Genomic DNA, 22,542 nt, shown 5'->3' on the forward strand with positions numbered 1-22,542 from the left:
GTGAAAAGTTGTTCTATTTTTTGCACAAAAAATAACAGAACAAAGAACAAGGCCCTATGCGGTTCTTTTGTGTGAATTTCAGTACATCCGTTGCCGTTAGTTGTCTTAAGTCCGATGCTTGCAAAGAGGACAGTTTCTTGGTTGAAAGGGAGCTTGATTGCGAGACCCGCCCGTGGAGCAGGGATTCACAACTCACATCGTAAAAGAAGGAAATTCCAAAAGAAAATCGTCCGTTAAAAACCATCCCATCACTGGAATATCTCGTCCCCAACTAAGGAACGGCACGTCCAGGACGTGTCGGGACAGATGACGATCTGCGACGGACGGTGATGTGACGAAAGTTTCGTCACGTTACCATCCCATCACACGTCCTAGGATTTTGGAAAAATCCGTCACGTTCAAATCACCATCACGGTTTGAGGCGTTCCCGTCACCAGACGACATCACCGTTAAGTGTGAAGAGAAAAACAACCGTGCAGATGAGAGAGAATTGAAGGGGCATATCTCCTATTATCTTTAGACGACATCCTTTTGCGCGCGTGAACTAATGCGGGGATTTTTCTGCAAAATGCCAAGAAATCGAGTGAGTGACACCACATGCCGAAATCTCGGCCATCGAAAAGGTTAAAGCTAACGATTTTTAGCTTTTTGGTCATTTTTAAAAATCTGTCACGGCCGTCCCATCACATCACTCGTCTGAGGCCCTTCGTCACCGTCGCGTCACCGTCACACTCAGTTCGTCATCCATCACCGTCACTGTCACGGGCCCCTAATTTTGTCACCGTCACCGTCACGACATCCATCACGTTGCCGTCACCGTGACGTGTGACGTGACGTATGTCAGCTGTAGTTCTCTATCCCCAACCATCCTGCCCAGACTCCGTCATCCCAATTCTATCTGATGTAAAATTCGAGAAAAATATTATAAAAGGATGTGTTAGTATTTCTGTCCCGTCAGGTGTACCCCGACGGATGCCAGCAGAAGGGATGGTTTTTTCGTCCCGGGAGAGAGATTACTGCAAGACCCACCCATCGAGCAGGGACTCGGCTCGACGAACACCGCCTCTCGCCACTCGCCGAAGACGAGGTCATACATGGCATTGACCAGCGTCATCGTCACAGGTCAACGAGGTCAACGATCAGACGCAGACCAGATGGTAGGTGGATCGAACGGTTCGACGCCAAAGATCCAGGAAAAGTAATTACCGGGATTAGTAAGTCGGGTCGGTAAGTACAGGCGAGATGGTGGGCATTTTGGGTATTCGAGAATAATTTGAGGGGAAATAAAAAAAGAATAAAAAATGGAGTTCGGCGGCGGGATATGGACAGGTCAGAGAGGGGGGCTCTCAGATTTGACAGGTGGCGGGCGGAGGAGGGGCGGCGGTGGGCCCAGGAAGTCCACTTGGTCGAAGTTTGGGCCTGGGCCGAGAGACTCCCCCGTGGCGACTCTTAACCTCTCCACCTCTACTTTCAACGCCTCGTTCAGAGCTGTCCACAGTAAATAATGGGCCGGGCCCAGCCCATTGGTGAAAATTGTCTCAAAACCCAAAAAAAACATGGGATGATTCCTTCCAAAACCAAGATTAATTCGGGGGAAAAATAAAGAATGGCAGTGATTTTGACGAGATCCCCAAAATAAATAGGGTAATAAAAAATTCTCCCCGAAATAAAAAATGGGGTAATAATTTTCCAAAAAATGAATGGATAATTCTCCCCGAAATAAAAAAATGGGGTAATATAGCTCCCAAAACCCGAATGTATAATTCTCCCCCAAATAGAAAATAGGGCAATAATGTCCAAAAGACGAATGGATAATTCTCCCCAAAATTAAAAAACGGGGTAACAATTTTCTAAGAACCGAATGGATAATTCTCCCCAAAATAAAAAAATGAGGTAATAATTTTCTAAAAGCCGAATGGATAATTCTCCCAAAAATAAAAAAATGGGGTTATAATTATGGAAAAACACCGAGGTATATCTAGTATTCTCTTAAAGTGGGAAGAAAAAGTGAGGTGATAATCCTCTCCTAAACACAAATGGCCTTCCCCAAACCTTGAAAAAGGGATGGCGATAATTCCCCAAAAAAAAATTAAAAATTCCCTCTAAAATCCAAATCCCTCGACCACCAGAAAAAAAAGATAATATACTTTAAAACACCCAAAACTGAACAGATAATTGTCCCCATAATAAATATAAATGGTAATAAGTTTCAATAACCCCATGATAATCCCCCATAAAATTAAAAAAATATAGCAAATATTCTATTAAACTGGGAAGAAAAGTAAGGTGATATTCCTCACAGGAACCATGGGAAAGGAAGGCAGTATTCCCCCCAAATAAAAGAACCACGAAATATACCTTAAAAATTGCTCAAACAAAAAAAAAAGCAACAACAAAAATTAAGATCTTTCTAATTGAGCAGTCTCACCATCTCGCAGCTGAGCTTGCTGTTCCATGGCCTGTAGCTGCATCTTGAGCTCGGCGTTCTCCGTTGTCAATCCCGCCGTGTCTCTCTAGATATGACAGAAATTGAAAAAAAACTATAGCTTTTAGCACAGTTGGTAAGCGCTTGAATCTAATGAATATTAGGGAAACTATAAATAATTAGGAAGTTTTTTGAAGGACGAGACAGGGAATGTCAGCCGTCATCCTTCACGTCACACGTCATGTTGACGGCAATGTGACGGATGATGTGACGGTGACAAAATTAGGGGCCCGTGACAGTGGCGGTGACCAATGACGGACTGGGTGTGACAGTGACGTGACGGTGACGGAGGGCCTCAGACGAGTGACGCGACGGGATAGCCGTCACGGATGACGGCCGAGACGGATTTTAAAAAATGACCAAAAAAGCTTAAAAATTGTTAGATTTAAGCTTTTCAACGGCCGAGACGGATTTTAAAAAATGACCAAAAAAGCTTAAAAATTGTTAGATTTAAGCTTTTCAACGGCCGAGATTTAGCCACGTGGTGTCGTTAACTCGATTTCTCGGCTTTGCAGAAAAGTCCCTGCATTAATTCGCGCGCGCAAACGAATGCCGTCCAAAGATAATTGGAGATATGCCCCTCCAATTCTCTCTCCGCCGCATGGTTTTCTTTACCGTCACACGTGCGCCATCCGGTGACGGGGACGTGACGGGGACGCCGCAAACCATGACGGTGACGCGAACGTGACGGATTTTCCAAACTCATCGGACGTGTGACGGGATGGTGACGTGGCGAAAGTCCGTCCGTCACGGATCGTCATCTGTCCCGTCACGTCTTGGATGTGCCGTTCCTTAGGACGAGCAGCGCAGACCTGGAAGAGGGTTAGTTGGGCTGAGAGAGTCGTGGCTTCGGTTTGAAGGGCCTGTACTTTGTGCTCCAGCTCGGATATGTACCGGGCCTTGCGTTCCTTAGAACGGGCCGCAGACTGCCGATTGGCCAGGATTCTGCATCAAAATAAAAACTGACTTTTATTTATTACAGTTCATAAATTTCTGAATTATCAAATTTCATGGCGTGTGATCTTCGTTTTTGTCTACCATTCATTAACCATCAAAATTAAAAAAATGCAATTTTTAGAATCAACGGAGCCTGAAAATGAGAAACAGCCTGCATGAATCAATTCCAAGTAAAACCCTGATAAAATCATGAATTTATGGAATTTTGAATGTGAAGGAGAGTGCGATCTCCTTTCTCTGTCTTCCATTCATTAACAATGCAGGTTAAAAAATGTAATTTTAGAACTGATTTCCAGGAATCTACGGGGCCCAAAAGTAGGTATCCTTCCCCATGAATTGATTCGAGGCACAACCCTGATTTGACCGAAGTCTGATTAGATGGGTTTTGCTTGAACTTTTTGTGTCGGTAATATCCGTATTATTTCATGAAATGATGAAATAGCTGCATGGGTATTTCGGGTTTTTTTCGCTGAGGAATTTGGCTTCAAGTTCAAGGAAAAAATTTCATCATACCATGACTGGAATGTAAAGAGGTTTATCTTTTTGATTCAAGATGAGGAAAAAATCATGAAATGGACTGGTTGATCGAAAGCGAAAATAGTAAGGGATTCTCTCCGTAATAATTTCATTGGTTAATTCAAACTGTTCTAAGACGCTTAAATTTTAGTTTCTGATGGAAATTCCCGAATCCCGACCCTGTGAAAAAGACGAGAAAATACAAAAGAGAAATTAACCGATCAAATCAGAAGCTGATGAACACAACCAATGAGAAAAGATTACCGCTTCGCGCGCTTCGGATCAATGGCAGCGAGTTCCTTGAGCTTGTCGGGGGGCATCGCTTTCTTCGCCTCTGCAACCTCTGCGAAAGCTCCCTCGGATTTCGTCGACGAGGATGAGAACAACGCCGAGCCATCAACCGAATTACTGCACCGATGCTTTGATCTAGACACTGAATTTTCCCCTCTCTGCACAAATCCCTCCGCCAACTCTATTCCTCCCTCCGATTGACCCCCCCTGTGCCTCCAATCACCGCATTCTTCCTCCCTGTACCCCAATTTCTCGACATCGACGTACGCACAGAACAGATCATCCTCGGACCCCATCTCGTCGAAACCAGATCCGATTTCGAGCTCATCCGAGATCCGCTGCGCCAGCTCCGACTGCGCTCTTCGGTGGTGCGACCTGCTTGCGGAAGAAGCAAAATCCACCCCGCTAGGGTTTCCAAAACATTGCTGAATTGCTGGCACAACATCTCGCGGAGAAATTGCAGAATTGGCGATCGAATGAGCAATGTGGCTCGAATTTGTAGCCTCTGGAGAAAGATCAGGCTTCGATCTTCGTAGATCTGCCGCTCTCTCTTGCATCTGGCGCCTCCTTTCGCATGACACAGAAGTGAGAAAGAACTCCCCCAACGGTACAAGATCGGAGCTTCATGGCAGTTTTAAGAGCTTTGGTCAACGAAATCCTGACCGTTGGATGTGGATCGCCCCCCATCCCGGCCGTCCAATCCCACCATCTGACTCGGAATTACCCGCGCATTTTTATTCATGTATTAAGTGGGGTCTGAAATATTATATTAGTGTAATAAATAAACCTGAAATGATTTGGTGGCAGGAGCGGACAAGTATTTTTTTTGTTGGCAAGAAACATGGTGCCCGGTATTGCCGGCCCGAGGGTCGTGCTCGTAGACTGATCCGGCTGCGCCATTAACGCCACCTAATATATTTAAAACTTTGGTATTTTGTACATGACAGTAAGCAGGCAAGGATAGAGCGTAAATTGCCAATTTACACAGGTCTCACTCGTCCATGCTCGCCCCTGTGGGCGTTGGTACATTTAGAAATAGTGGGCGCCCTCGTCTCTATTGTCCACTATCATCGTTGGAGCTCTGCGATGCAGACATGGTCGGCGTGGCTGGACAGAGGACCAGGCCAAAATATTTTGGTCAGCACATCAGGTGGTACTAAATATAGAAAAAACATTTATTTTCTGTATGTTTTTATGCTGTCACATTTTGCTAAATATTTGACTAGCTTTATGTTGACTTTCACTTTCTCTTACTATGTCCTCTTTTTCTTGTCTGTCCATCTGGATGCTATATATTCTCTGAGTGGTTCTTCTTCCTCATCTTCTTTATTTGAATATAGACGCTTCGACGAAGCTAGGGCTATCTGGTAGCTCTATTTGTCAGCCCAAGGGTTGTGCTCGTAGACCGATCCAACAATGTCATTGACGCTACTATTTTATGTATAAAATTAGTATTCTATAAACGGCAGTTCGCAGGCGTGGCTCAAGCATACATTGCCAAATTATACATGGATGATACTCGTCCCCGCGAAAGATGTCGTCTCTGTCTTTGAGCATCAACTTAGGAGCTCCGGGATGCAGACAGCGCCTATGGTCATCGAGACCAGACCGAGTACTGGGGCAAAATTTTTCACTCAACACATCAGATGGTACTAAATATAGAAATTTTTTATTTTCAATATTTTATTTTTCATTCTGTCACTTCTTGCTCAATGTTTGATTTAGGGAACGACACGTCCAGGACGTGACGCCCTGGACGTGACGGGATGGTGACGGGTTGTGAAGAACAGTGACGTGATGAAATGTTCGTCACGTCACCATCACGTCATTCGTCCAAGGATTTTCAAAAAATCCATCACCGTCACGTCACTCGTCCTCCCCTTCTCGTTTCGTCACGTCACCGTCACGGTGACAGCGTCACTGTCACTAGTGAAGGAAAATTTCCGTAATAGAGAGAGAGAGGGGATTGAGAGAGAGGGACTGAGAGAGAGAGAGATTGGGAATGAGAGAGAGAGCGAGAGATAGAGAGAGAGAGAGATTGGGAAAGAGAGAGAGAGCGAGAGATAGAGAGAGAGAGCGGGAGAGAGAGAGAGAGAGAACGAAAGAGAGAGAATGAGAGAGGGACAGAACGAGAGAGAGAGAGAGAGAACAAAAGAGAGAGCGAGAGAGAAAGAGAGAACAAAAGAGAGAGAGCGAGAGAGAAAGAGAGAAAGAGAGAAAGAGAGAAAGAGAGAGAGAGAGAGAGAGAGAGAGAGAGAGAGAGAGAGAGAGGGAGAGAAAGAGAGAGAGAGAGAGAGAGAGAGAGAGAGAGAGAGAGAGAGAGAGAGAGAGAGAGAGAGAGAGAGAGAGAGAGAGAGAGAGAGAGAGAGAGAGAGAGAGAGAGAGAGAGAGAGAGAGAGAGAGAGAGAGAGAGAGAGAGAGAGGGAGAGAGAGAGAGAGAGAGAGAGAGAGAGAGAGAGCGAGAGAGAGAGAGAGAGAGAGAGAGAGAGAGAGAGAGAGAGAGAGAGAGAGAGAGAGAGAGAGAGAGAGAGAGAGAGAGAGAGAGAGAGAGAGAGAGAGAGAGAGAGAGAGAGAGAGAGAGAGAGAGAGAGAGAGAGAGAGAGAGAGAGAGAGAGAGAGAGAGAGAGAGAACAAAAGAGAGAGCAAAAGAGAGAGAGAACGAAAGAGAGAGCGAGAGAGAAAGAGAGAACGAGAGAGGGAGAGAACAAGAGAGAGAGAGAGAGGGAGAGAGAGAGAGAGAACAAAAGAGAGAGAGCGAAAGAGAAAGAGAGAACGAGAGAGGGAGAGAACGAAAGAGAGAGAGAGAGAACAAAAGAGAGAACAAAAGAGAGAACGAATGAGAGTGAGAGAGAGACATTAAAATTCTGTCACGGACGTCATCCGTGACGGATTATTCGTCACGTCACTCGTCCGGACCACCCCGTCACCGTCACGTCACTGTCATGGGCGATCCGTCACTGTCACCGTCACGGGCCCTCTGATTCGTCACGGTCACCTTCACGTCATCCGTCACGTGACCGTCACAGTGACGTGACATGACGGATGACGATTGCCGATCCCTAGTTTGACTAGCTTTTCGTTGACTTTTACTTTCTCTTTCTATGTCCTATTTTTCTCTCTCTTCATCTGGATGCTATATATTCTCGGAGAGGTTCTTCTTCCTTGTTCGCACCTCGACCAAGCTAGGGATGTCTGGTAACTCTTTTTGAATATTTCTGGTGAATTCGCGCAATTTTGATAGATGCTGTGGTTTCTCTTCGCATTATCGCCTCTGAAATGAGATTTTACTCCGTTTTGTTCAGTTTTATTTAAATCTGTTGCTTGGATCCGGTATATTTATTGGAAAACTCCGATTGGGTGTTTGAATCCGCTGTGATTTGGTATGTTTCTGAGTGGAGGTGCGAACGGTGATCTGCTCCGAATTTCTCCGTAAAGTTTTGCTCAGATCTCTTCTAGGAGATTGAGGATTTCCACGGCGAGAAGTGCTCCGCATTTGTCGGTATCTGTTACGACTGATCGTCGTTTCTATGCTTCCTGAGTTCTTCCCGCGTTTGAAAATGAGATCTAAACCACGATTTTGAATGTCCTCTGGTACGTTTCAGCTTTTCAATGCTCATGCCGTGTAATCTGCCAATCCGATTACCAAAAATATAGATCGATCCTCTAATTTGTGTTTGGAAGATCCTCTAATTTGTGTTTGGAAAGTAAGATTCAAACCACGAGTGTGAATTTCTCACCAATGAGCGTGCGTTGTAATCTGCTAAACCACGTATCGATCAACTATTGCGTTTTTTAAAAATGAAATCGAAGTACGTTTCAGTTTTTCAATATGCGTGCCGAGTAATCTGCCTGATAAATTTCCAAAGACAAAGATTGATCCGAATTTCTAGCATTCTGCCTCCATCATTACTAAAGCGTAATCGCATTATCTTCCGGAGAGTACTAAAAAGATAATACCAAATTTCAGATCCTCCTCGATTATTACCGAAACTTTCTTCTACTTTCTTCCAATTAGATCTCATTTTGAGTGAAATTAATTTCGTAATAATTGGATTTCACCACTACGTATATTATAATTATAATATCATCCAAACTTGGGGGCATGTTTAATAGTAGGGCGACATTATTTAGTATCATGATTACATTGATAATTATTGGATTCCACCACTACATAAATAATAATTACTATGTTAGTCAAACTTAGGGGCAGTATGATTAATATTTTAAGAACATTTGGATCCACGTGGGTATTAGAATGTTATAAAATATTTCGAGTCACAAATTATATTTATAATTGTTTGATTTCTCATCTACATAGATAATAATTGTAATCATATTCAAACTTAAAGGCATTGTTTTTAAAATTTTAAAGACATTGGATTTAATGTGGACATGAAGTATTTTAAAAAACAGTTATGCGTAAAAACTTTGGAGACACTATAGAAATGAATGTGAAAATATAGCTGGATGAAAAAAGGATGATTTTCATCGCACATCACCCATCAATACATAAAACATTGTTTAAATCTTTCAACATGTGGAAGCAAAAAAAGAGAGAGTCAGGCTAATGAACCATCGGGTCCTCGTCACTGTCTTCGTCATCTTTGTAGGTATCACTTTTAATGTTGTCATTCTGAATCATTTGTAGTTGACGGCGTTATGACCTGCGAGAAAAATCTCTTTGAGGGCGTACTTATTGCCGAGACTGACAAGAATGTTCACTTGGTGATATGAGTGTTCACTTGTGACTAGACATGGTAGTTCTGTTCGTTTGGTGCGAACTTGAGCGGATTTCCGAACAGAACAAATCTGGAAACGAACAGAACTTCGCACACACCCGTGTGCGAATTTATTTGTAAAGTATTTTATACAATTAACAAACTTAGAACTTTAGAAGGAATGCTTCCCGCTTTGCCTCCCCCACTCCACCTCATTTTCTCGTTCTCTCAAGCACTCTCGAGTCTCGACGACGGCCTGTAGAAAGCTCTCTCGAGTCTCTCTCTCGTTCTCTCTACTCTCTAGTCTCGCCTCTTACTGCTCTCTGCTCTCTCAATCACGGAGCTTCCCGACATTTTAAGGTATCCTCGCCCTTTTGATTGCGGGAAAAATCTATCTTGTATGTCTCGTTTTAGCTTTTTGAATCGATGCATTTGCTTGGACACGGGGTCGCAGGTGTGCGCGCCGCAGTGGAGCAAGCACGAGAGGGAGCTGCTAAGCTCGCACGGATTCACGCATAACCAGCTCACTCTCTGGAAGTATCCTTCCATGGTGAAGATGGCCGAGCTCACCGGCCACACCTCCCGCGTCCTCTTCCTCGCGCAGGTGCTGATTTTGATTCCCTCTCTCTCCGATTTTGATTCTCATCTTGATTTTTTTTATTTTTTGAGCTGTTTGTTTCTCTTCCTTTGATATTTTCTTTCGATCCTATTTCGATCAGTTTTTTCTCCACTTCCGATCTGTTTTTTTGATTTTCGACCTTATTTTTTCATCTTGATCCTCTGTCGATCTGTTTTTCTCTGTCAATCTTCGGATCCTGTGTCATGTCTTCTTTCGACGTTTTTTTCTCATCTTGATCCTCTATCCATCTGTTTGTTCTCTGTCATCTGATCTACTCCACTTTGGATAAATTTTTTTCTCTGTTTATTCGTTATTCTGATCTTGATTTTTCCATGTTTTCGCTCCGTTTTTAAGCTGTTTTTCAGTGTTTTTCTCATCTTAATCCTCTTTCTATCTGTTCTTTTCTCCTCTATCGGTTTTTTTGTATATTTTCTGTTTTTGTCTTTTTTTGATATTTTTCTACGGACTGCTTTTTCTACGGAATACAGTCTGCTTGATCCTTTCGAATCTCGGTTTTCTCGTTTTCCTTCAGCACTTGGTCTTTATTTTTCTTCTGATCTGTTTTTTCCCTCTTCTCATCTTGTTTTTTCTTCTGATATGTTTCTGTTGGCTATTTTGTTCACATCTCTTCTTGCTCCGTCTTTTTCTCCTCTTCTGAATTGTTTTTTCTGCGTCTGCCTTCTTTTGATCTGTTTTTTCTTTCCTCTTCTGTCTTTTTTGCCCTTTTTTTTCCCTCTTGCTTGAATGATCCTTCTGATCTCTTCTTTTTTTGTTTTTCATCTGTTTTCTATCTTCTTTTGATATTTTCTCTGTTTTCTGTTTTCTTTTGATCGTTTTTCGATTCGTGTTTTTCTCTGTCAACTGATCTTCTCCACTTTGTCGCCCTTAAAAAACAGTAGCATGATCCTTCGCCTTCAGATCTCGTTCTTTTTGTTTTTTCTTTTGATTTTTTCCTCTGGACTGTATGTTTTTTTCTTCTCTTTTCTTTTTCAACTGTTTTTTTACTTTTTTATGTTCTTTTTTTTATTTCATCTCAATACCTTTTGATTTCATTTTTCTTATATATGATCATCTTTCGACCTGTTTTTTTATTCTGATTTTATTTTAATTCTTTGTGCGTGAAGAGCCCGGATGGCTACACATTGGCGTCAGCGGCGGGGGACGAGACGCTGAGGTTCTGAAACGTGTTCGGCACGCCAGAAATGGCGGCCCAAAAGCCCATTAAGGCCGGCCCAGCAGCAGGGGTGGTAGTTCTGTTCGTTTGGTGCGAACTTGAGCGAATTGTTCGTTCTGTTCGGATTTTCGAACAGAACAAATCTGGAAACGAACAGAACTTCGCATTTAATGACTGTTATCACTAGATTTAATGACTGTTATATTTATACTGAAAATATTATGCTGATTATGGTGTTTCATGACTTGCGATTCGTAAATTAAGATAACGTCATACTAAATTAGATTATTCGCAGTAAATTATACTTTATGCATAACATTTTTCTGGAATTTATAGCTGTAAACAAGAAAAGAACAATTCTTGATAGCAAATGAAAGAGATTACAGGGTTTTATAGGAAGCCCTAATGGGCTGACTAGAGAGGGCCCTTAATGGGCTAACAAGAGAGAGAAAATAAAGACATGTAATACTCAGATCAACACTCCCCCTCAAGCTGGAGCGTGGATGTTATCCACACCCAGCTTGGAACAGAGCTCCTCAAACCTAGGGGCATGAAGCCCTTTGGTGAAGATATCTGCAAGCTGTTCAGCGGACGGAACATAAGGCGTGCAAAAATCTCCCGATTCAAGCTTCTCTTTGATGAAATGACAATCGATCTCGATGTGTTTTGTATGGTCATGCTGAACGGGGTCATGAGCAATGCTAATCGCCGATTTGTTGTCGCAGAACAGCTGGACAGAGAGGAATCGACACCGTAGCTCACGAAGAAGCTAGGTAATCCAAAGTGCTTCACAGACCATGCGCAAGGGCACGTAACTCCGCTTCAAGACTTCGATCGAGAGACCACTTTCGCTTCTTGCTCCTCCAAGTAATCAGATTGCCGCCCAAGAAGGTGCAATACCGGATGTGGACCGACGATCAACCACAGAGCCGGCATAATCTGCATCGGTGTAGATTTCAAGACGCAGGCGGTATGGCGAGAAACAATAATCCACGGCCAATGGTGCCCTTCAGAAACGGAGGAGACGATGAGCAGCATGAAAATCGCTCATGCGAGGAGTCTGCATGAACTGACTCAGAACACCCACTGAATATGCAATGTCCGGCGAGTGTGGGTGAGATAAAGCAGTTTTCCCACAAGTCTTCTATATGGGCGGCTCAAGCTCCTCATCCGCATCGGCACCAAGTCGATGGTTCGCATCAATCGGTGTCAAAGCAGGCTTGGCGTCCTCCTTTCCAAGCTCACAGAGAAGGTCCACCGTATACTTTCTCGACAAATAAAGATCCCGCTGGAAGAATAGGCCACCTCTATGCCAAGAAAGTACCTCAACGAGCCAAGATGGCGAATAGCAAATTCCGACGAGATACATAGCCAGCTCAGTAATGGTCGTCGTATCATCACCCGTAATAATGATGTCATCCACGTACACAAGAAGAATAGCGACTCCCCTCGTGGAATGGCGGTAGAAAAGGGTGTGATCACCATTACACCGACGGTATCCACGACGCTGCATGGCCGTCGTGAAACGACCAAACCAGGCACGCAGGAGATTGCTTCAAGCTATATAATGCTTTCTTCAAAGCATGCATACAGATCGCGGAGACGATGGCACTAAGGAAGTGTAGCCATGAGGTAATGACATGTAGATCTCCTCACCAACTCTCCATGCGAAAAGCATTCTTCACATCATATTGTTGCAAAATCTAGCCCGATCCGCAGCAAGGGCCAATAAGATCCGCATGTATTCAGCTTGGCGACGGGAGCAAAGGTCTCTTGATAATCAATGCCATGTTTCTGAGTGAACCCTTGTGCCACAACCCGGGCTTTGTGGCGCTCAATAGAACCGTCAGAATTATGCTTCACAGCATACACCCAAAGGCTACCCACGAGATGCTTCCCGGCCGGTAGAGGAACCAGATCCCACGTTTCATTGTGAGCAAGAGCCTGAAGTTCTTCCGCCATGGCCTGACGCCGATGCGGAAATGAAAGGGCAATGTCCACCGTCTTGGGAAGGGAAGTGGCATCAAGGGAGGTGAGAAGGGCATGATAAGAGGGTGAGAGGCGATGAGAGGAGATAGATTCCGCCAACGGATAGAGGGGAGAGGAACGGGAAGAGGGCAGCACGGCTAATGAGGAGGTGGCAGGAGGGGTGGAGGTTGAGGGAGACGGGGCAGAAGGAGAAGGAAGCCGAGGCTTGCGACGAGCAAGGGTAATACCGTAGCGTTTTTCAGGCGGGCAGCGACGGATAGGGAGCGGAGGAATCGAAGAAGGTGCAGCAGAAGGGTCGAGCGCAGGAGCAGATACTGGAGGAGGCTCCACAAGAGGGACTGAGACGGCGGCCGGAGGCGGGTCGGGAGGCACAATTGCTGGAGGAGCAACAGGCGGAGACACGTCGGGCGGGGCCGGTGAAGAGGGACGAGGATGAGGAATTCGAGTGGATCGGAGGGAGATGGGGACGATGAGGGTTCAGGAGAGGAGGAGGAATAGTAGGGAAGCAATTCATCAAACGTGGCATCTTTGGTGACGACGAACCGACGAGAGGGTGGATGATAGCATAAATAGCCTTTTTGGGTGGAAGAATAGCCAACAAACACACACTTGATAGCACGGGGATCCAGTTTATCACGACCAAGTTGGTGGTTGGGCGCATAGCATACACATCCAAATACACGAGGAGTAAGATGAGTTCGGAGAGAGAGAGTTGGAAAGGAATGCTGAAGACGGTCAATGGGAGTGGAGTAGTCAAGCACTCGAGATGGAAGGCGATTAAGAAGATGGATGGCGGTGGAGACGGCTTCCCAAAAATACTTGGGCAAATGCATATGGAAGAGAAGGCTCCGAGTCATTTCAAAGATGTGACGGAATTTTCTTTCGGCAACGCCATTTTGCTGTGGTGTATAGGGACAAGAAGTTTCATGGATAATGCCTTTGTCTTGGAAGAAGGTGCTTAACGTGATGTTAACGTAGTCTTTAGCATTGTCGGAGCGGCGGCGAATGGATATAGAGAATTGAGTTTGGATAAGGGAGTAAAATTGAGGAATGACACGAGATATCTCCGATTTGTTCTTCAAGAAATATGCCCACGTGAATCGAGTAGCGTCGTCAATAAAGATGCATAACCACCGAACCGGAAGTACTATGAATAGGGAAGGCCCCACACATCGGTGTGAATAAGGGAGAACGGGGTCGAAGAATGAGAAGACGAGATAGGATACGTGGTACGATGATGGTTGGCAATTCGACAAGCAGTACAAACAAAACGGTCAACAGAATGACCTTGAAAGAGGTTAGGAAAAAGACGATAAAGAGTAGCAAAGAAGGATGGCCGAGACGTCGATGAAGAAGCCACAAACGCTCGTGGGAAGCCGAAGGGAAACTGCAGCAGCAAAAGCAAGAGAACTCGAACAAGGACGAACAAGATAGAGCCCCTCATGCTCCTCAGCAATAGAAATCGTCCTCCCCGACACCTTATCACGATAAAAACATGAATTAGGAGAGAAGGTAAGGTCTTGTTTCAAGTCGCGAACAAGGCTAGATAGGGAGAGAAGATGATGAGTAAGGCGAGGAACATGAAGAACTTTAGATAGATGCATAGAAGAGGAAAGAGCCACACGACCAATACCCGCCACGGTGAGAAGATCGCCGGAGGCTGTTTTAACTTTGGAGGAGCCAGAAACGGGTGCATAAGTTTGAAAGGCTCGAGGATTTGGGGTCATGTGGGCGGTGGCACTGGAATCAAGAAGCCAAGTGGAAGAGGAAAAAGAATGGCCAGGAGGGGATGTAGGTGTGGGAAGACTGGTGGACATACCTGCGTGGGCCAAGGAGCATGAGCCCACGACTGGAGGATCAAGCAAGCGGCGTAGACGCTCCATCTCTTTCGGAGTGAAGCTAGCGGGCGAGGCACTAGTCGGGAGAAGACCGTACAGCATAGGCACTTGACCTGGGGGGGGCACGGACGAGGCGACTGCAGCAAGGTTGCTCGGTTGTGCGCGTTTCCGTTGAAGCTTGTAGCACGTCTCCTTAGAGTGACCTCGCTTCTTGCAATAATTGCAAAACAGCGAAGGATCACCCTTTGGAGAATCCTCCGTCCGAGCCGTCGGACCACGTGGCAAAGAGCCGGGTGGTGGAGTCGGCGATGGGCGTGCGACGAAGAGGAATGAGCTACAAGTGCCGGCCGAGTTATGGGCCTGCTGAAAGCGGGATTCTTCAACCCGCACACCGTGGAGCGCATCCTTGAAGGTAGGACCAGTCTCGATGAATAAGCTGAGCCCGCATAACTTCATATTCCGTGTTCAGTCCCATAAGACTGGAAAACCCGGTTGAAGAGTATATTGGCGGTCCACCGAATGGGGTCAAGCGGCATGTAGTAATCAATTTCATTCCACAACGAAATGAGCTCCGTGATCGTACTCCATGATAGACCGGTCCCTTGACGCAGGTTAGCGCCCGATGTACCAAGTCGCATGCAGTCGCAATGTTGTGCTTCTTGGAGTGGCTCTCAAGCTGCTTCCTGCATCGCTCGAGCCGACTCTAGAGACATGAATTCACCTTTAACACTAGGTGAAATACTGTCCAAGAGCCAACGATGAACTACCCTCAACGCCCAACCAGTCATAATACTTGGGATCGGTCGGAAGGTCCGTCTTCTAGAAGATGGCGCATGAGACGCCCTTTTAAAGTTATCTGACGCATCTGGTGCCATTGCAGGAGATTGAATCCAGTAAACATACCATCCGGAGGCATCCGAGGCAAAGAGGATGGTCCAGAGGAGCGACCACCCCGGACTCGAGAGGCACCGCAGATGCATGTGGCGAGATACCGGCGCCGAGTCCGGCGTGATAAGAGGTCTGGGCTTCAACCGGTTCGTCATGATGAAAGCAGAGTAGACCATGCGAGAAGGCGCCGAACGACGAGAAGCCGGGATCGCAGACGCCGACGCCGGGCGCCGGACGGCGGAGCCGGACGGTGGAGCTGGACGGCGGTGCCGGACGCCGGCGCCGAACGACGAGAAGCCGGGAAGTCGGGCGCCGGGACGTCGGGCGCTGGGACGACGGGAGCCGGGACGGCGGTCGCCGGACGGGCGGGCGCCAGGACGACGGCCGCCGGACGGTGGCGCTGGACGGTGGGCGCCGGACGCCGGTTGCCGAGGTGGCGCGAGCCGGGCGGCGCGAGCCGGAGGGCGCGAGCCGGGCGCTCGAGCCGGAGGGCGCGAGCCGAGGCGGCTGGCCGGGACGGCGGGCGCCGGAGCGAAGACGCTGGGACGGCGGACGCCAGAACGACGCAGCGCTGGGAGGCCCGGAGCGAGACGGCGAGACCGGAGCGCGAGATCAGGCGGTCGTGAGAACCGCCGAAGATCGGAGCGCAAGGTCGAGCCCAGGAAACCCAGATTAGGGTTAGGGTTAGGGCTCTGATACCATGTAAACAAGAAAAGAACAATTCTTGATAGCAAATGAAAGAGATTACATGGTTTTATAGGAAGCCCTAATGGGCTGACTAGAGAGGGCCCTTAATGGGCTAACAAGAGAGAGAAAATAAAGACATGTAATACTCAGATCAACAATAGCATTTTATGCAATTACCAAACAATTATATTCTTTTTGTGCGAATTGTGTTCGCTTGTTCGAATTTGTTCGTTTGGTTCGAATTTGTTCATTTGTTCGAATTTGTTCGTTTGTTCACATTTGTTCCGTTGTGCGAATTTTGTTCGGTTGTGCGAATTTGTTCGGATGTGCGAATTTTGTTTGTTTGTTTGAATTGTTCGAACATTTGTTCAAATTTTTGCACATAAAAAGAACAGCACACAGAACACACCCCTGTGCGGTTCGTTTGTGCGAATTTTCTGTTCGTTCCAAACGAACAGAATAGAACAACCATGTCTACTTGTGACCTTCCACCCGTGTAATGGTTTGGTCCCCGTGAGTCCTAATGTAGAGATCTAGCTCGTACACGGGATCAACGATGGGTGTATGCTCATTATCTGGAAATAACTTGTCAAGTGCTTCACTAAAAAAAAGCTGCAGTTATCCAAGCTGGAAGAAAACACCCAGAAGGAACTGAATGAACCATGCTCTGACCACTAGTGACCCCATGCGTAGTTAAGAAATTCCCTACATAAGATATGATCTCGTCCCCATAGTTACGGTCAATTGAACGTTGCTTCGTAGATGGATCAACTAGTGCAGCAACGATGAAGGCCTAGTTACGAGTGAGGATTGTCACATATTTAGTTATCTTGGTCTTCATCGCTAGACAAGCATTGTAGAAGGACATTTGCTTCCGTGATGATATAATACTATTTACTTGAAACATGGTCGCATCTGTGATACCGTGCATGACACTATCGAGATGTCTGATGGAGGACCATCAAAAGCTCCTATTCAAGTGTGCCATCAACTACGACGTGATGCATGAGTTGATGTGAAGAACCTCACCTTCAAGTACACGTCTTGACGATCGATCAGGTAAATTACCCAGCTTATTTCACGCATTTTGTTATGTATAATGAATTTTATGGGGGACACTTGTTTATTTTGATGTAATTGTTTTTTTTTAATTTGCCCATAAGGGGAAGGTTTCTCACTTGGACTGATGGCGCACGCCATCAAGGATCACAGACGACGACTACCGCGCCATCGAAGTTCAGATGAAAATTGCTCGATTATAGCTTTTCGTTTTAATCGTTCTTTCTCTCGTGTTTTATGTTTTCCCATCTGGTGGTTGTGTTTTCGTCACATTTGCGACGTGTCTGTACATTCTTCGTCATCGACGTGGGAGGGATCATGAGCCCGTGCTTCTTCATTTTTTTTTCTTTTCATTTCCATTTCCCCTTAATGTGTAATTGGGGGCCCATTTATAAGGGTCCCTGATGGACCCTATTCTTCCCTCCTGTTGACACACGATGGGGTGTTTGACCTCTTCCCCACATTGTAAGGGAAGAGGGGGAATGCCTCAACCGTTATGGGCATCGTTTGACCTCTTCCCCCATTATGAGGGAAGAGGGGGACGCCTCAATGGTTTCAGACCAGGAAGAATCAAGAAGTTATCGTGTTGTGTTTTCGTTCTGGTCTCTTTCCCTCGTTCAAGAGAAGAATACAACAGGAAGAGGGGGAGGAGAGGGAAGGTGACGACGAACCTGGGAAGATCGCCAAAAGGGGATCTTGACTGATTCTCTACCGTGAGACTATTAGTTTTCGATCGAAGCTTCCAATCCCGATTTTGGGATCTTAAGGTCCCTGTGAAGCGAAGGATCAGTACCCCCGCCGAGCCACCTGAATTCAGAGGAGGTGGACGATATCGGCCTTGGATCGTGTTTGGGCAGATCTTCAACCGTATCCTGGTAAACATGCGTTGGGCGGGAGGATCATCAGGAGACTTCTGAATTTGCTGCCTTACTTGCGGATTATCGCCAAAATTCAGATGTCGTTGCCAATCGGGAAGACTACCGGGACGATTCCAATTTTGCTGCCTACGAGAGGATTATCGGGATAAATTAGCTTCCAATCGTTAAAACCAAAATTTCCTGTCGTTGAGCAAAGATTTTCTGGCTAATCGACTTCCGTCGATCTCCCCGGATGCCGGCGATTCCACTCAGCGGCACATGCGTCAACATGATAATGCGCTGACGGGGAATACTGGTCAACCCAGGAGCCCCCAATCTCATCCCACGTCTTCTTCTCAGTCAACATCCGCCAGCGCCATCACAAGATCAGGATTTTCCGGGGTTCCTTCTCTCATACTTGTTCATTTGGACGACGGTCTGAGTTCGCTTTGTGAAGCAGGTCGAGGTTGACTTGTGCCTGTCATCTCGGATCACCGCAAGTATTCCCCACGGACTTACCGTCGGCTGCCCACCAACTATTCGGGAGCTCCCTCCTAGAGCTCAGCTTCACCGGACGCCCCGTGGCGCCACTCCATTGGCACGCCACCAGCTCGCCTCAATCGCCCGCACTCGACTGCACATCTCCACGGGTGATCGCGTCGCCAGGCTTAGTTGACGCTTGAGCCGTGTTGCCCAGGGCCTCACCCTCACCCTCCTCTTCCTCCGATCTTTACGTACAACTCCAACACCATGCCCGTCAAGTCGCCATGATCTCTCCCCACCCACTCTGAATCGCCGCCGATGTCGATGAAGCCCTGCACGAAGAGCCACGCACCGATGAGGTACGTCGTCCTCTCCCGCCGCTCGTTTAATTACTGTTTGCAGTACTCGTTCATCTCGACTCTGCGCTCGGGCTAGGTAGGTGAGAGAGGACTAATTGAGAGAACTATGACATTTGAGTGTCTTACCAGTACGGACGAGTACGTCTGTTACATGCAAGCCCTACAGATAGATTCCGTTCGGCCGTAGACGCCTTCGTCGTTCCGACGAGGTTCTAGAGGCCACCGTCACCGTGACCCAGCAACCCATCCAAGCTTGCGCATCGTAGTTACATTGACCCATTAGGGTTGCCCGTCGGACGACGACACCGTCGACGTTTCATACCATCATTCCCTTATCGGCACTGAGCCATCATACTCAGGGTAGACCGGAGGACGTCCCCGACGACGTCCGACATCATGGACCTTTCCCCTAATGACCCATTAAGGCACCCACCTATATAAAAGGGGTTATGCCTTAATGGAGAACAGAGATTTGTCATTTTGAAAGGTAAAAAAGTTAGTGGTCTTGTTACTTTTCTTTCTCTTCTAATAGTGGGTCCCATCTCAGATCTGTATCGAGAGATGGTTACCCGTGAAGATAATAGTGAAAGAAGAGTATGTCATCGCCGGAATTCCATCAGATCGTTTGTGAAACAAGGTTACTCTGTGTGTTCCTTCTTCAACATTGTACCCTTGTGATTGAGAATGTTGGAAGAAGACTCAACGGTGGAAGAAGTGTTGATGTCCTCCTCTCGCCAATAAGGAACAATTGGTCTCTGTTCTTCTTCCATCGTGACCTTTCCACGGCTGTCCTTTACAACACCAGGATTGCTCATCAACGGCACCTGGTGATGTCATCATTCTTGGTCCAAAATTGATAATGATGGAAATACTCCGAAAATTAGGCGTCGTGATTCTTGTTGAATAGATGAAGAACTTTGAATAACCACCAAGACAGATTCTCAAGTTTTTCGTGAGCTATTGTCTTCCCCCAGAGTGGAGAATCTCTTATGCATTATTTGGTTTCTCAACGCCCAAATCAAAGTCTCACCCTTGCCCGTGGAAGTATTATTGACATTCATCTAATTCCAATGTGAAATCTTGCTTCCCTCACTAGGAGGGGCTGTCACTTGCGGTGGATTCTCGCCGCCCCATCGTTGGTTGTTCCATCTGAACTCCCCACTCTGTGAATTCGCCCGACCAGCACTGATCATGGATTATCGAGCAAGAAGAATATTTACTTGCTCGTGAAATTGGATAGTTCTTCAATTGAACATGATGATTGCTGTTGCCATTCAAATTCGTGGGGAACCAATCTCTCCAACGTTGGAGCTTGCTGTTTTCTTGACAATTGGGTGAACCTATGAACTGATTGGGTTTTGCCTAAATGGGTGCTTTGTTTGTCCTCTAAAAGGGACATGTTGACTATTCTGAGGCACCTATATTTGTTCTGATACGTGTTGCTGAAGCAGTTTCCTTCGTCGATCTTCTGGGCGTTGAGGAACGTGGAAAACTAAACAATGCCAGGTCAAGTTCCTCTCCATCGTCTCCCTTTAATTTTTAGCTTAATTACTCCCTTTAGTGCCGGTGACATCGTTCCTCTACCGAAGAGATTTTCTTTATATATGGGATTATCCACTCATTGTTGAAAATATGGTTATCTTTCTTGGTATCGGTCTAGAGTTAAAAGCGACGAGTGTTGTGGACACTTACGGGCAGTGATTGCCACCCTTCTTCATCCGTAATCGAATTGAATTACCGGGTCATTTGGAGCCTGCCCAACCCTAGGCTTCACGTGTCATCCCTTGTCCGACGATCTATTCGACAACAATTTATTACGCTTCACTTTTTTATTTTTTTATTTTTAAATATTTGCATCCATCTTTTACGTCATTGCATTCGTCTAATCCCTGTGATATAACTCAACTGGACGACTCCATCGCGTTGTTTTACATCAATGTCTCATTATAGTTCTAATAATAATAATTTCTTCAATTTTTGTTGGTGACTTGGATTGGCAAGCGAGGGCGGTAGTCATCACAAGAGGCTGCAATATGCCTGTGAAATCCTTGATCATCCTCCACTTATCAACCAACACAGGTTTCTTCAACACATTCAGTGCCATGTGTCAAGAACGTCCCTCTTCTTGACATTGGCAAACATCATCTCATATTGAATTCCACCTTTTCAAACAACCTAAAGGAACCTTTTATCTGGTTTGGTAGGCCAAACCACTCGCACAATGATATATAACACATTTCACGTTGCGTCAACCCGTGTATTGTAGTGACTATGTCCCTCAGCCAAAGTATAACATTGCCCAACATAGATGATCTAAAGTCATCACAAGCATTTAGTTGTTTAATGTCATTCATCCCAAGGATATCATTATCATCTATAATGAATTGATCTGATGGTGCCTTAGTCACACGTAAGGAGTTTAGCCTGGCTTGGATGACAAGGTTTACGACATGCGCCATGCACAAACACGTGCTGCTTGTATTAAAATGAGGGTATACTAGATTTAGTTCCTCTTCTAGAATACTAATACTTTTCTTGTTATTTGATGCATTGTCCATAGTCACTACACATAGCTGCATAAATTACATCATAATGATAAAAACGAGGAGAGAAGAAACATATTATTCACCGTAGTGTGATGCATACCTTTGTTTTCAACTCAAACTCTGCCAAAATTTGGAGGATCTTCCACTCATGTTTTCTCTAGTGTGGGGGCCTTTCAATTGGTGTTTGGCAAGCACAAGCTCACACATTTTCCACACCACATATGCCCAATGCACAATCACCCTTAGAATGCAATGTTGTTTCTCTGAAGTCCACGCGTCACTTGTTAGTGATACACATGCAACGTATGCCAATTTTCTCAATATGATATTCTTCATGTCCTTTTAAAGTGCATGTGCTTTAGCTTTGATAGCCCAGACTGATAGGATACATATCTCTTATTGTGCAATGTTACAGAGAAGTCTTATGAAGTACTTCTTCCTAACCATTGCCCATGGCGAATCGGAACGACAAATAAAGTGCACTAGTTCTTTTTTCATATTCTCTACTATACAGCCAATATAATACTGATTTTTACTACTTGATGCATTAAAGTAGTCAGCTACTGACCTCTCCCTTGGATTTTGTCTTCCCTTGCCCTTCAATTTAACATGCGCTTTGATATTTGTTACAATCTAAAATGACACTACATAAGTTGCACTTGAACTTCTGTCGTCCCACAGATTTTAAAGTGCCTTTATGCAACACATGCGTCAAGGAGAGTTCTTTTCCATTTTCTATCTATGCTACTATCATTAGAATCATCTTCTCTCGACATGACTTCAAAATCCGGCTTGTGTGAGGACATTCTGTGTTCCATCCTAGCAATTTAAAGGTTTATGCAATGAATGTAGATGCATATAATAACATGAATTATTACTTGGGAGAAATACAAATGGGCTTAGTTGAGAAGAACTCACCTCCTTTAATTTTATGTTATATTGTAAATATTTGACTCGATCTTTTACTTGATAAACCTGTTTCACCAAGGAGCAACATAAACAACATACTGTGATTATAATGCAGTCAGATGATAAATATCATTTTTAATATAACAATAACCATGATTAAAACAATA

General features: G+C 45.5%; 1 protein-coding gene and 1 long non-coding RNA gene across 3 annotated transcripts; one reads left to right on the plus strand and one right to left on the minus strand.

Annotated features, from left to right (window-relative positions):
• Positions 1-1,188: 1,188 nt before the first annotated feature.
• On the minus strand, positions 1,189-4,872 carry LOC144714550 (transcription factor RF2b-like). The gene is made up of 4 exons (XM_078589305.1): positions 4,223-4,872; positions 3,298-3,430; positions 2,429-2,513; positions 1,189-1,488 (listed from the first exon to the last, which is right to left on the minus strand). The coding sequence occupies exons 1-4, from the start codon at positions 4,804-4,806 to the stop codon at positions 1,331-1,333; spliced, it is 960 nt and encodes a 319-aa protein (XP_078445431.1). The 5' UTR covers positions 4,807-4,872; the 3' UTR covers positions 1,189-1,330.
• Positions 4,873-7,420: 2,548 nt separating this feature from the next.
• Positions 7,421-10,988, plus strand: LOC144714551 (uncharacterized). Of its 2 annotated transcripts, XR_013584387.1 has the most exons (4): positions 7,421-7,444; positions 8,898-9,327; positions 9,422-9,571; positions 10,711-10,988. It is a non-coding gene; the product is annotated as an uncharacterized LOC144714551 (long non-coding RNA). The 2 variants fall into 2 exon arrangements; XR_013584386.1 differs by having other exon boundaries at positions 7,427-9,327.
• The last annotated feature ends 11,554 nt before the right edge of the window (positions 10,989-22,542 follow it).

Source organism: Wolffia australiana, chromosome 17 (genome assembly GCF_029677425.1).
Source record: "Wolffia australiana isolate 7733 chromosome 17, ASM2967742v1".
Taxonomy (NCBI): Eukaryota; Viridiplantae; Streptophyta; class Magnoliopsida; order Alismatales; family Araceae; genus Wolffia; species Wolffia australiana.

Coding starts and splice junctions, on each gene's coding strand:
- LOC144714550 (XM_078589305.1), bottom strand. CDS start 4,806: ATGCAAGAGAGAGCGGCAGATCTACGAAGATCGAAGCCTGATCTTTCT. Junction 2,514..3,297: donor CCCAACTAACCCTCTTCCAG/GTCTGCGCTGCT, acceptor TGTCATATCTAG/AGAGACACGGCGGGATTGAC. Junction 1,489..2,428: donor GCAAGCTCAGCTGCGAGATG/GTGAGACTGCTC, acceptor TACTGTGGACAG/CTCTGAACGAGGCGTTGAAA.